Source organism: Monodelphis domestica, chromosome 1 (assembly GCF_027887165.1).
Source record: "Monodelphis domestica isolate mMonDom1 chromosome 1, mMonDom1.pri, whole genome shotgun sequence".
In the NCBI taxonomy this organism is placed as follows: Eukaryota; Metazoa; Chordata; class Mammalia; order Didelphimorphia; family Didelphidae; genus Monodelphis; species Monodelphis domestica.
The window spans coordinates 70,103,634-70,117,944 of NC_077227.1; the positions used below are offsets into that span (position 1 = coordinate 70,103,634).

At 45.5% G+C, this 14,311-nt stretch overlaps 1 protein-coding gene and 1 long non-coding RNA gene across 19 annotated transcripts in view; one reads left to right on the forward strand and one right to left on the reverse strand.

The window, feature by feature from the left end:
- CELF6 (CUGBP Elav-like family member 6) overlaps positions 1 to 14,311 on the forward strand; it is a 134,000-nt gene that overhangs the window by 105,508 nt on the left and 14,181 nt on the right. For 3 of the 18 annotated variants that reach the window (XM_007478542.3, XM_007478531.3, XM_007478530.3), the window contains exons 3-12: positions 2,183 to 2,231; positions 5,282 to 5,410; positions 5,746 to 5,825; positions 6,180 to 6,323; positions 6,630 to 6,771; positions 7,144 to 7,293; positions 7,552 to 7,614; positions 8,019 to 8,099; positions 8,253 to 8,396; positions 9,985 to 10,137. In XM_007478542.3, the coding sequence (XP_007478604.1) occupies positions 2,183 to 2,231; positions 5,282 to 5,410; positions 5,746 to 5,825; positions 6,180 to 6,323; positions 6,630 to 6,771; positions 7,144 to 7,293; positions 7,552 to 7,614; positions 8,019 to 8,099; positions 8,253 to 8,396; positions 9,985 to 10,112 (1,110 nt within the window). In that variant the 3' untranslated portion in view covers positions 10,113 to 10,137. The remainder of the gene's footprint in view (positions 1 to 2,182; positions 2,232 to 5,281; positions 5,411 to 5,745; positions 5,826 to 6,179; positions 6,324 to 6,629; positions 6,772 to 7,143; positions 7,294 to 7,551; positions 7,615 to 8,018; positions 8,100 to 8,252; positions 8,397 to 9,984; positions 10,138 to 14,311) is intronic. The other 15 variants (XM_056800286.1, XM_007478538.3, XM_056800306.1 and 12 more) reach the window with 13 other exon arrangements.
- On the reverse strand, positions 6,320 to 11,015 carry LOC103104409 (uncharacterized). The gene is made up of 3 exons (XR_460202.3): positions 10,955 to 11,015; positions 7,843 to 7,935; positions 6,320 to 6,445 (listed from the first exon to the last, which is right to left on the reverse strand). It is a non-coding gene; the product is annotated as an uncharacterized LOC103104409 (long non-coding RNA).

Below are 14,311 nucleotides of genomic sequence, written 5' to 3' on the forward strand. Positions count from 1 at the left end.
GACGAGTTCACTGTAAACAGATTTGTAAGCCAGAAAGCCAATTTATTCATTTATAATGAGGAGAGTACCTTTCCGGTGGCCAAAATCCTGGTGTTTATGGTCCAGGGCACCATTCTCCCTGGATCGAAGCACCAGGGGAGCAGGCACATTGATCAGAACCTGGACTCAAGCCCTGCTCTCATATCCCTGTTTAGCCTTAGGAGTGTCATTTCATTCAATCATTTATTCATTCAACAAGCATTAAGCGCCCACTTTGTGGCAGGCAAGGGTGATACAATGACAAAAACATAATCCTTGCCCTCATGGAGCTTGCAGAATATGGGAGGGAAACATTGTATATACAACTAAATCACATAAGGAAATACAAAATATATGCAAAGTAATGTTGGAAAGGGTGGGGGGGCTCTAAAAATGGTGGAGGTAGAGTGCAGAGAAAGGTGACAAATTGAGATATACCTCCTGTGGGAGTCTTGAAGGAAACTATAGATTCCAAGAAGCAGATGTGAGGAGGGAGAGTATTCTAGGCATCATGGCAACTTGTGCAACAACATGGAGATAAGAGCTGGGATGTCATATGTGAGAAACTGCACACAGACCTGAAGGCTTTTTTTCTGGAGGCAATAGGAACCACTCTTATTTCTGGAGCATGGTATGATGTCTCTAAGCCTCAGTCTCTTCATCCATAAAATGGGGACGGCTGTATCTGTATTACCTACCCTCCAGGGTTGTGAATTCTGTAGATCATACATTTCTACATAACCATATTATCAGCCTGGCTGCAAGAGCTTGGAGTCAAGTTGAAGGATCGTTAGATCCATCATCTTCCCCTAAAAAATGTTTTATCCAGGATATGAGGAAGGAAGGGACTAAATCTAATCCTCTGCCCCTCAGGAAGCCACCAAACTGATCCCTCTCTTCTCTGAACTCTGACCCTTGCTGTATCATTTTATTCCAAGTGTGTGGGTCTTGTCCCTCTAACTGTATAGGATACTCTTGGAGGTGAGAGCTTGTGGTTTCTCCTCCTGACTCCTCAGTAGTGCCCTGCAATAGGGCCATCTGGGGATAACTTAGGTGCTCAGTTAATATTTAATGATGGTAGTGACTTGTGTCTGCCAGATGCAATGTCTCTTCCTAGACAGGGCTAGAAAAAATGTCTAGAACACCAAAAGTTAAACATTATTCCACCACACCCCCAACTTGGGCAGATGTCCCTGTGCCTACAAGGTCTAGGCTTGGCTCTTCCAAAAGTAGGGAGGAGGAGCCATGAATTTCCAACACTTTTGTCTAAGAATCTCAAAGCTTATAGCCAACTTGATCCAGGTGAGACCACATAAACTCCATCTAATTCATAATCCCATTTACAACTTGGTGGGCAGGGGGCATCCCAAACCTTCTCCTGAGGATGGGAGCTACTCAGGCTAAGGATGTGTGAGGTGGGGGGTTAAGCTTTGTGGTATTTGGGATAGAAGGTTGAGGCAAGTCAACTAACTTTAATCCCTACCACCTCATCTCTGAAGTTGAGATCAAGAGAATAAATATTTGATGGGAAGGAATAGGGGGAGGTGACTGTGCAAAGATCTGGAGATGGGAGATGGAATATTGTATATGAATAACCTGTTTAGATTAAGTGTAGGGTACATGAAGCGGATTACTGTGTAATAATCCTGGAAAGATAGGCAAGAAGTGAACCCCACAAGCCTTGGTCAGAGACTATACTTTCTCCATATCCCTGATCTGGGAGAGAATTTAAGGAATAAGATGGAATGGGCAAAGGATGATGGTTTAGGTAGAACCAAAAAGGCTGCATGATCAGACCCATATGATGTCAGAGGAAAAACCTCTAATCATGATAAAACCTACCCCCAGAGTTCTGCCTCTTCAAAAATTTCTCCCAGTAATCTGCTAATAGAGAAAATATGGAAACTGGGCAAAAAAAATGATGAAAGTCTTCAAATGCCAAAGGAATCAGAATTTTATTCCAAAGACAACCAAAATCCACTGAAATTATTCAGGCCAGGGTTTGGGTCAGGCCTGAAGGATCCATGCCAGGCAGGGTCTAGGGATGCGAGGGACCCTAGGGATCAGGAGTCCTGGAATTCCACAAGGGTCAGAGGCTAGATTTGCTGGGCTCAGCTAAGGGTTCTCTCAATCTAACTTTATGTGCTCATCTTTTGTTTTTCAGATGAACCGCCCTATCCAGGTGAAGCCTGCTGACAGTGAAGGCCGAGGAGGTAGCTCGTTGCCCTTTCCCATATCCTGGGATTGGGGGTGGGAGGGTGGGAAATAGGGAAAAGAAGAACCTTCCCTCCAATCCCCAGTCCAGGATTTGTGTGCCCAGTGTCAAGTAGAACTCCTAGGGTTAGGACTTGACTTCCACTAGGACATCCCTGAGTTTAGGAATGAGGTGAAGATAGGTACCTCAGAAAAGCATAGCCCTCGCCTTTTAGAAGTGCCTTCTGAGGAAGTCTGAGCCTCAACTCCCCCATTAGGGTAGCCCCTGATCTTCTGTAGACCTGGCTATCTCAGCCATCCAAGCTTCTCAGGTTTCTGTCCTCTATGCTGATTGTAAGCAGCCTCTATGAAAATAGAGAGAGAAGAAGGATGAAGCCATGGCTGCTGCTTCTCAGAAGAAGACCAGGCCCTGTAGGTGATGGCCAAAATGACAGCGAGCTATGACGGCCCTCTCTTAATCCTAACACTCAGCCAGGGAGAAATTTCCTGTAGCATTTCATTAATTTTGACTCAGCTTGCCCTCCCAGGGTTGCTTGATATAGAATCCTCAGGTCCTTCATTTTTAAACTGGAGGGAGAGGGAAGAGAAGGAGAGAGAGAACATAGATTCTCTCAGTCTCCTTCAGGCTCTAAGTCTAAGATCCTATGGTCTGTCTTGAGAAGCAGCATGGGATAGTAGAGGACCGCCTTAAAGACACACAAGTTCTGCCTCTGACTCATATTAGTGGCATGACTGAATAATTTCTTTAACTTCTCAATATCTCAAGGGACTTTTTTATATGGGGTTTCTGAATACAAATTTTTTTTATGTTATGGACTTCTTAGGGCAATCTGGTGAACCGTTTCAGAATAACATTTTTGAATAAAAAAATTTTTTTAAAGAAATGCTAATTTTCAGTGAAAGGTTAGTAAAAATAAAGATCTAATCTGTTTCCCATCCAAGTTCATAAAGTCCCTGGAATCTACCAGGGGTCTATGGACTCCAGGTAAAGAACCCCTGCACTAAAACAATAAGATACAGACCTCTTGCTGGTCCTCATTGGAAGTTCCTTTTATGACTTAAATCACAAGTCAATTTACCTCCTACACACACACACACACACACACACACACACACACACACACACACACACGAGAGCAAGTCTTTTGGTGGGGGAGATAGATGCCTAAAAGAAGCATGCCTTCACTAAGATTGATTTCCTAGAAAATGATGGGAAGAATGGTTATCCACATACCCCACTCTTACCCTGCCTAGTCTGAGTCAACACGTATTGCTGGTCAATGCTACTTTGATGAACCATGTGGTCTTTGTGTCCTCCCCTCACCCCAACTCATCCTGTCCCTCCTCACTCTATATTAAAGTACCTCTGAAGTGGGAGTAAGTCTACTCTGCCCTTTGCACTTTGAACTTTTTTAGCATTAACTGATGAGACAATCCACCAAGCACTGAGCCCCACAAACCTTGGCCAGAGACTATACTTTCTCCCAGGTTCCAGGTCTGGGAGGGGACTTAAGAAATAAGGTGGAGTAGGCAGAGGATGATGGGTTTAGTGGGACCAAAGAGGTTATGTGATCAGACCCATAAGATGTCAGAGGGAAGATCTCTAATCATGAGAAAACCCACCCCCAGAGTTCTGCCCCCTCAAAAGTTCTTCCAATAGTCTGCTAGTAGAAAGAATGTAGAAACTGGGCAGAAAACATCTATGCCCTGATCCTAAACCTCAGTCTAGGTGGTAAGGCTCTCAATCTCTACAAGACCCTTGACTTTTCGTCTGAAGCAAGGACTTGGTCCACTTTCCTGTGCTAGGGTACCCTCTTTTCTCCCTTGGACCCCAAGAACCAAGTTGCCTGCCTTCTATTTCTACGGGCTGGGACATCACTATCAGCCACCCTCTCTCTCTTATCCTTAGAATCTTCAGCCCTTTGAGGCATCCTGAAGGTTTCATTGTAAATAATAATTTGGGGAACAGGTTTCAGGGCAGCCAAGCAAGTGGGAGGAAGATAGGGCCACCAGAGTATCCAAATAGTCTCAAGAGAAGCCTGGTGGGAGAGTCAACTGGAATCCCAAATGAACTGACTACTAACTTCATCTAGACTACAGGAGCTTCAGGTTCTAACCCTGTATCCTCCTAGAATTTGGAAGAGCCAATGTCCTCCATCCTACCTTACCATCTTACATTGCCCTTTCTCTCCTCAATGGCCTTTCTCCCTTACAAACATAGATTACTCACCAGACTTCCTCCCTTCTCCCCCTCCATATTCCATCTTGTCTGGAAACTGACCTGTGCTAGGGAAGTGGCCAGGGGGGTTGTGGCACTTAATGAAAGGTAGGGGTCACCCCAGGGCTTGGGCATCTTAACGGATGTTATACAGGGAGATTAAAAGCTCTTAACAGAGGAAGTTACATGATCCCAGGCATAGAGATGGATGGAGGCTCAGAGTCAAGGATAGAAAGGTCTCACGGATTTAATTTGGCAGACATGTGCTGGGCACTGTGCTAGGCACTGGAAAAGATGTGAAGTTTAAATAAGACGAGGTCTCTGCTTTTATAGAGCTTACTAGACTAGTGTGAAATAGGATCTCAGTGTTATATGTGGGAATTTGGTGTTAGAGTCTCAGTGATAGAAATGGAGGTTCAGTGTTAGGGGCAGAGTTTGAGGAACATAGAGACTCAAGAAAAGGTTAGTCATGGACATAGAAACTAAGTGAAAGGGACTTAATGAGGAAAATGAGATCTCTGTGTTGGGGATAGAAACTCAGGAAGGAATAGGGCAAGGCTGAGAATAAGAGATGGGAGCTCAGTGAGGGACATGGTAGGTCAGTGATTGGGAGATGGGATCAGTATTAGACAAAGGGTTCAGTAATCTAGGCCCTGCTTCATAGGCTACATGGAAAAAGACTGGACTGCAGGCTAAGAGGGGACCTTCACTGGCCCCAGGAGGAGTAAGAAAAGTGGGAAATTCAAACTTCATAGCCAGGACTAGGGTTCAAGAGAAGGGCTAGGTAGGTGGGACTCAGCCCTAGGGTCACCACATGGGGCTTGCCTTCAGAAGACAGGAAGCTCTTCGTGGGGATGCTGGGGAAGCAGCAGAGCGAGGAGGATGTCCGGCGGCTGTTTGAGCCTTTTGGCCAGATTGAGGAGTGTACCATCCTCCGGGGCCCTGATGGAACTAGCAAAGGTGTGGGCCCATTACTCTGTGCTGATCCCAACCTTGACCCTATGACCTCATCCTAACCCTAAACCCCATCCTAATCCCATGGTCCCATGATCCCAACCTAACCCCATCCTGAACCTCATGACCTCTACCTGACTGTACCACTACACAGCCCCTTAGCCCCAGATTGATCCAATAGACTGGGTCTGGATACTGTGGTCTAAGCCAACCCTGTGATCCCAACCCTGACCCAACAACATCCCAATTTTCATCCTGAAAAACCACACGATGAGGATCTAACCCCAGAACGTTATCTGGATCCCACAATTTGACCTAACCCAAACTTTATCTTGCTCCAGGATGTGCTTTTGTGAAATTCGGGAGCCAAGCAGAGGCCCAGGCTGCCATCAACAGCCTTCATGGCAGCCAGAACATGCCGGTGAGAAGAAGCCCTAAGGGATCAAGGGAGGAGAGGGACTGTCCAGAAAGCCCACCTCCCCCAACCCCATGTTGGCAATAAAGAGCCTGAAAAAGAACCATTCTTTACATGCTTTTCACCTCTCCCATGATCTTGGTCGTTGAACCTCCATCCCAAATTATGGATCTCTTCTTAGCTCCCTTTTTCTTGGGAATATAAGAATACCTTGGGAATCCCTACAAGAATAAACATAGTTGCAAACTTGGGACATAGTGGAATGACAGGGGGAGAATTGGGGGTTCAAAACATGTACGTTGTCAAAAGGGGAGAAATAGTCAGTGATGATACAATCCTTTCTATCCCATCTTGCCTTAGGGAGCCTCCTCCAGTCTCGTAGTGAAGTTTGCTGACACAGACAAGGAGCGGACACTAAGGAGGATGCACCAGATGGCTGGGCAGCTGGGCATCTTTCACCCGATGACTGTACAGTTTGGAGCCTGTGGAGTGTACACACAAGCGGTAGGAGAAGCCTCCTCTTTGGGATCCCTCATCTGCCCCTTCCTTCATATGCATCCATGATAGTATTTTCCCTGAGTGATGCCTTTAACTCTTAAACTCCAAAAGGTATCAGGCACAAAAACCTAGAAAAGAAAATTGGTCACTCATTTCTCTGGGAGTTCATGGGGTACATTGGACATCCTCCATCTTTCACCCCATTCTCCCTTAATCAATGTGACTCATCCTTTCTCCTTTCCACCTTTTCTTCTCCCTATCCTTCTTCTCTTCTCTCTCTCCTCCCTATAATCCCTTCTTTCCATCTTAAAGATAATGCAGCAGCAGGCAGCTCTGATGGCAGCTCAAGGAACGTGCCTCAACCCCATGGCAGCCATTGCCGCCGCCCAGATGCAGCAGATGGCTGCCTTCAATGTCAGTGGCCTCGTCGCCACTCCTGTGACACCCTCATCAGGTACTGGCCGCCTGTCCTCTGATGATAACCCTCTTAATCCTGGGCAGAAGGATGAGTGGGGAGGGAATGGAATGAGTGAATGGAAAAGGAATGGTGATTCTAAGTCAGCATTTCCCCTGCCCCTGTTCTTCTCTCCAGAACTAGGCAGACCCCTCTGAAAAGACTAGGTTGTGAGATGTCAAGGGTCTTGAGTCCTGGCTGCCTCTTCCCTCCCATCCTCTCTCATTCTGGGGCAAAGGTCCCACAGGGAACCTCCTCCCCAGTAGGTTTTACCAGCAAAGGGGAAGTGTAGCTAGCCCTGCTCTTTTCCCCAAGGCTTCAGTCTTGACTTAAAGGGAAAAGGCCTGACGTTGGCTTCCCTATGGCCCCTAGGTACGAGCACACCACCAGGCATCAGCACCGGCACTGTCCCCAGCATTGCTGCTCCCATTGGGGTGAATGGATTCAGTCCCCTCACCCCACACACCAATGGGCAGCCAACCTCGGACACCCTCTACACCAACGGTATCCACCCCTACCCAGGTGGGCGCCCTCCTCCCCTTGCCTTCCCCACGCACCACCCCCAGGCATGGAAACACCAGGCCCCCAAAGACCTAAATCCCATGATGAGGGAGGAAGTTCTCCCATCTGCAGTCGTGAGGAAAACCCATTTCCTCCTTCATACTCATTGTTTCTCTCCGTCTGTTTCCTTTGTCTGTCCGTCCCTTTCTCTTCCTCTGTCCCCCTGTGTTTCTCTCCTCCTTGCCACCTCTTTCTGTCTCCGTTTCTGTCTCTCCCCAGCTCAGAGCCCCAGTGTGGCAGACCCCCTCCAGCAGGCCTACGCAGGAATGCAGCACTATGCAGGTCTTGCCTCAGACTTTTCATGGTCTTTTCTTGTTCCCTCTTTCCCACCTACTTCCTCTAGGCTGGGTGGGGAGGAATGAGGGGGATAGAGGCCATTGGCCAAGAGGAGCTCTATAGAGCCGGGATGTCCTCTGGTCTGACAGGGAGAACAGCTCTGTGGCCTTTGGGAGCTCCCAGGTGGAGGGAGGAGAGAGTATCCCAGCCTGATGGGAGATAAATGGTCCTCACCCTTTGAGAGCCATCCATTTTGGGAGAGAGACAATTCTCCATGTAGACGTGGAATTGATCGATCGAAATGACCTGGATGTGTTAAAAGAAGCCCTGAGCGAAAGAGTGGGAATGAGACCCAAGATGTCACTTGTGAGAGAACTCTCCAACCTCAACCTTCCTTTCTCTCATTTCAGCAGCATACCCCGCCGCCTATGCCCCTGTGAACTCGGCCTTCCCTCCACAGCCCCCAGTCCTGCCTCAGCAGCAGAGAGAAGGTAAGAAGGGGGCCAGGGCTGGGGAAAACATCCTGAACAAGTGACAGCTCCTCGGGTAGCCGAGTGGGGCTCCAGCTCCCCCCACTTGTCAGGGGTGAGAAAGCTAAAGTCTGAAGGCCCTCTCACTAACCTGCCTTTTCCCTCTGTAACTAGGCCCTGAAGGCTGTAATCTCTTCATCTATCACCTGCCCCAAGAGTTCGGAGACGCCGAGCTCATGCAGATGTTCCTGCCTTTTGGCACTGTCATCTCTGCCAAAGTCTTTGTAGACCGTGCCACGAACCAGAGCAAATGCTTTGGTGAGTGTCTTCTTGGAAGCCCCTACTTCCCTGATCTTGATCCTTAATCCTCTGAGGCCAGGCATCCCCAGCTCTGAACCCCTGAGTCCTGACATCTTCCTTTTGAGCCTTTAGCATCCATCCTCAGAACCCCTATGAGGCTTGACACACTCATCGGTAATCTCTGAACCAAAGCCCAAATCCTATGACCATGACTCCCCAGGCCTAAGTCAATATTTGACTACTCCTCCTGAGGCTCTAATCCTTCAAATGAATAAAAGATATATAATCCAAGGAACTTTCTGATAATTATGGCTGCCCCCAACTGGGAAAGACTACCTCCAAACATGACAGACTTCAAGTATAAATTAGACAGTCACTCGTCAGGGCTGGTTAGGGAGAAATCATAATTAGGTATGGATAGATACGATAAGATGGATTCTGAGTTGCTGACCAGTGCTGAGATTCTGTGATACTATGCCAGGATTAAGAGCTCAGCTTAATTGGGTAAAGATGAATGGGAAGATTTTTGCTTTTTAATACATCTAGAAGATGTCCAGGATTGGCACACTAGAGGCTCACTGTTGTCAGAGATCCTAAGCAAGACAACCCAATAGTTTTGAACTCTGGAAATCAAAACAGTAGTAAAGGAGTATCTGTGATGAGACAGACTTGTCTCAGGAATCTGGAACCTCAGGTGAAGCAAGATACTAACATCTATGATCTCCAGCTCTATGCTCCATGGAAGCACAATGCCAACACAAGGATGGCATATGCTGTCCACCTCTTTTAAAATATCTATCTGAATGTGGGTGAACCTGGATCACAATGGTCTGCAAATGACCCTGCAGTCATTTGGAAAGTAGAAGTTCCTTGAGTACAACTGACCCCTACCAACTACTACAGAAGGGTTAGATCTCAGACTATTATGGTCCTCCTGCAGAAAGAGGAAGAATGGAAGAAAAAAATAAAAAGGAAGAAGAAAAAAGGTCAAGGGATAGACTAGACAGATCAATGCAGGACAGACCAGTCATCAAACCTTCCTTGGGAGTTACTGCTGGGATGAAATCTTTGGTATAAGATTCACTTCCATCCCAGTCAAATAATGAACTGGTCCCAGGGAGAAGAAAGGCATTACTGCATCAAGACCTCAGTAACTTCAGGACCCAGTAAACCTAGTTGTGCATAAGCTCACACACACACACATTCTCACACCCTTCCCTCTCCCTTCTCTCTCTACCTCCCTCCCTCTTTCTCCCTCCTTCCCTCTCTCTCTCTCTTCCTTCCTCCCTTTCTCTCTGTCTCTGCCTCTCCCCCACCCCCTTCCACTGAAGAAGGACATTTCAGTGAAACTTGGACATTAGGTACCCAGAGGGATGGAGAAGAAGAAAATTGATTTAGAAATTTCTCTGAGGTTGTAAGACTGAGGATTCTAAAAGAAGAAAACATGAGATTATGAAATATGGAGTTCTGCAGGAGGGTAAAAAGACCCTACAGGAAGCTAAGGAGAATTACAGGACAATGGCAAGGGCTTTTGTTATAGGGTGAAGTTGCAAGCATAAGTGTTATAGGTGTGGAAAAGGCTATAATCTGTCTCTCTAACTCTCAGGGTTCGTTAGCTTTGACAATCCAGCCAGTGCGCAGACCGCCATCCAGGCCATGAATGGCTTTCAGATTGGCATGAAGCGGCTCAAGGTTCAGCTGAAGAGGCCAAAGGATGCCAATCGGCCCTACTGATCCAGCCCTGACTGACTACAGACAGGTGAGATGGGCACAGTTAGGGCACATCCCTAAACACCAATGTCTAAAGACACCCTCTCTAAAAGTTGGACACTGCAGCTTGTGCTGCTTTGTCAGCTGGCTCAACTCCCTCCTCTGAACAAGTGTTCCCAAGACTGAAATGTTGAGGCCAATGGGGGCTGTAGGTAGGGCAAGGTAGAGGGACACAAGGTCATTCTTATTGATTCTGGTGGAGGGGCAGAGTTTCCCCACAGAGATGAGACCCTTTCTCTAGAACCTTTGAGTTCCTTAAATACCAAACCACCTCCCAACTCCCCAAAAAAACTTCTCTGGCATATTGGAAGGAGTCACAACTACCATAAGTCAGAAGAGTTCCTAGCCCTCCTCAGAGGCCAATATTGGTTCTAGCCATAATTTTTGACACAGCCAAGTATTTGAGTAGATCCTAGAGCCTTATAGAAAAAGGATCCTATGATAGAGGCTCTGATTAGTTGAGCCCCAGGCAGGGGATGATATAGAACAATAAAGACAATGCACAGAGAATCTTTGCACTTCTCAGTAAGGCCCAGGCCATCTCTCTTGTTAGGGGCAAGCTCTAGATTGAGTGTAGAAGTGCTACAAATGTCTTAATAATATCCCTCAATCTATTCTCTCCTGACTCCTGCACTAGGAGGTTTTGGTGATGGAAGGGCCATTTCTGAGGGCTACAGTGGGTGGGAGTTTGTTTTGTTTTGTTTTTAAAAATTAAGCATCCTAAATCTGAGAAATGGGAAAAGGCCATCAAACCAACTTCTCTTCTCTATGTTTGTTTGTTTTTTTCCAACCTAACCACTACCCACCAGACCAGATGGCCCCACAGTGATTTTCTAGCTGTTATGGGAGACCCCAAAATACCCTATCCCTCCCCAAATAACCTGAAACTGTAAGTCACTTAAGCATGGTGTCATCTGTTCATTGATGACATCATGTGGCCAGTTGTGAGGTCGTTGCATGATGTGCCTTTCAGTCCTCAATCTTGTGCTCTCAGCTCTCTAACCCTCCCCCACTTCTTAGTGGTCTTTTGATTTGGGGAATTATTGAGTACCCATGGTGGAGAGTTATTGGAGTCCTGGTTGGTCTGTCTTGATTAGATGTGACTTTGAACTTTGCTTCCTTTTCTTCTTCACCTTCTTCCTCCTCTTCAGTTCCAACCTACCTTTCTTTTCCTTTTATTCTTCCTCAATTTCTTCCTCCTCTTTCTCATATATTCTCTTATATTTTCTCCTCTTCTCTCCCTTTCTCTTCTTTTATCTCTTATATCTTCCTCCTCTTCTCCTACTTCTTACCACTCTTCTCCCCCCTTTCTCTTCCTCTTTACTAAACTTCCATTCTTCTTTGTATTGTAATGTGACCATGTATGCCTGCATTCAATGTCCTGTGTGATAAGGATGGTTTATAGTACATTGTGGTTCTTGGGATGTTCTGTGGTTGGTTCCACTTGGAATCCTTTCAATGGGATAAAACTAGGTTGGTTTTCCCTAAGGGACCCTGGGACAATACATGTATCTCCAACTATATGTCATTCTCCAAGCACCAGAGATCTGCTAGATCTAGGGTGGCCCAAAACCCTGAATCTGCTTCAACCCAGCTTTCTCACCATTTTTCTGCAAGATTATTTCTCAGTCTAGAGTTTCTAAAGCAATGAAGATGTATATATGGAGATATATGGATCAATGGAGATATATAAAGCCTCCTTCTAGCCTCAAAGCCATGATTCATGGAAAGGGATGGGATCTCAGTAAGTTTCCTAAGAAGCAGAAGTAAAGAACTTTGGATGAGAAAGTATGAACAGAGGGTAGAGGTTCAACTCATTAGAACTACAACCTTTGATGGGTCTCTTAAGCCATCTCACTCCTAGGCAGCACCCCACAATAGGGTTTCTCTACCCAAAAGGTCTTAGCCAGTTTTTGCTGCTTTATCCATCCAAGAAGAGGGGAAGACAGCACCTTCTATTCAAACTATCCCTCCATCCAAGGGAAAGTTCACTGAACCAAATAAATGAGCTCTTCTTAAACCTGGGAAGCCCAGCTTCAGTGAGGTCTTTGCTGGGATCAGACCATCCTCAATTGAATCTTTGATGGAATTCATGTTCTTACCAGGGTCTTGTGTCAGCAGTATCAGCAGCTCATAGGAAGGTGGGTATACGCTTACCAATAAGTATGGTCAAGGTAGGGGCACTGAGGGGGTGGATCTGAGTTAAACCAAGTGTTATTGCTACATGTTCCTCAATCAAGTCCTACTCTGATTCTAATCCCACTTTGGCTTTCTTCCCTTAGAAATGGTTTCTATTTGAACTTCTGATTTTAGATGTCCCTCAGTTACTATGCTTCAAGCTGTTTTGCTCTCACCTGAATACCTTGCTACTACCTTGCATACCAGCCTTGGCTTTATTCTGCATCTTCTAGTACTATCCTCCTTTATGCTGATCACTTGTTAGCTATAAAGTGTTCCCTTCTTCCCCTATAAGCAAACCACCCTGGATCTCTCTGAGTCTCTGTCATTTGCTCCAGGCCCTCTGATATTTGCTTATTATTCCTTGCTGAACTGGAGATTATCACTGATCCAGGCTCAAGCTTCAAGTGTAGCTTGACTACATTTTCTCTAACACTCTACCTCAGCCTGGCATGGGTCAGAACATCATTCTTGGCTTCTTCCACTGTTCAAATCTTGGTTATTCTAAGAAATTAAGCATCCAGAGGGGATGCTTGTTGATTTTGCAGTAAAATCTGTTCATCATCCTAAAACGCTACCTTCCAACAGCAGCTCCAAGGAGAATTCTAGGCTCTTGAATGTACCATATTCCTGGAAACAATCACTTCCTTTTGAGAGAAAATCAAAGGTTCTGGGAACAGGTAGAAAGTGGGTCACTTTCAGTTAACAGAATATGTCTACTAGAAAAGTTCTCTGACAAACGTTTGGAGTTTCTCAAGCTTTCTCACTAAAATAAGTTTGCTAATGGATCTATATCCTTAAGATATTCTATTGAAAGCAGGTAAAGGTGGCCTTTGTGAAATCTCAGGTGTTGGGTTCTGTTAACCACTGGGAACTTCTCTTTATCTCCCCTAAAACTAGCTCTCTGCTTCCTGCTGGATTTTATCTAGAAGCTCTTCTCAGATTTTTCATAGTCTGCTACAAATAGAAACTACCAATCATCAGATCCCAGGGGAGGAATACTCTAGTATTGTCAGGATACTTGGGCTGAGGACTTCTATACTTTGGAATGAGTGATCCTCACTAACCACTCTTTGAAGGAAATGGTTGATGCCATCTGAGACAAATTGGTCCATAGAAAAATAGCCTTATAGGAACCTATGCAACATAGGGGATGCCAGTCATGATTCATCCCAACTAAATGGACTTAATTAAAAACTGAGAAGTTCTTCCTATACCTTGGACTGCCTAGGTATTGCTCCTCAGCCAATTCACCCACCAATAGAACCTGGGACTTAAAAGTGTTGAAAAATTCCTCAGTCCCATCTAAAAAGAATAGTCCTTCTGATGGATCCACATTCTCTTAGGCCCACCATTCATTTTCTCTATCAGCCCTTTGGTTCTAGAACTTCTGCTCTTACACTCAGGCACTTCTGATTTTATTTGGCTCACATGGCAATCCTCCTCTCTCCCTTTGACTGATATCTCTGAAATACCAGCAGCGTACCTTCTTTCAACCCCACTTGGTTTCCAGAGAGAAAAATGATTTGTCATTCTAGTCCTGACCAATTAGGTGAAAAAACTAAACCCTTATTGAGTAGGAAACAATGCAGAAGTCTTCTATTCTCTAGTTATATATATGGGGTCTTCTCTATTGATATGCTGGAGGTCAAGTGACTGGAGCAGCACAATTCCAACCACTGTCTGGAGTTCTAATCAAATTTAACTCATCTACTATTAAAAATGTAATTCAAGCCAAGTCTTGACACTAGTCAAAAGCACCCAATATGAAATATAGTTAATATAGATAAGGTAGAACTTGTTGTGCTCTTTCCAACCATTTGAAAGTACCATTAATGGGATCCCAAATGTCTCTCTTCCAGTGGTCTAGTTATACTCCCTGACAGGGCAAAAGACCCATTCTTCCAAGTTCTAGGAGATATACATTTACATAATTGTTTATCTAATTTTTAGCCTCTACTTTTATCTAATTTTTAGCCTCTACT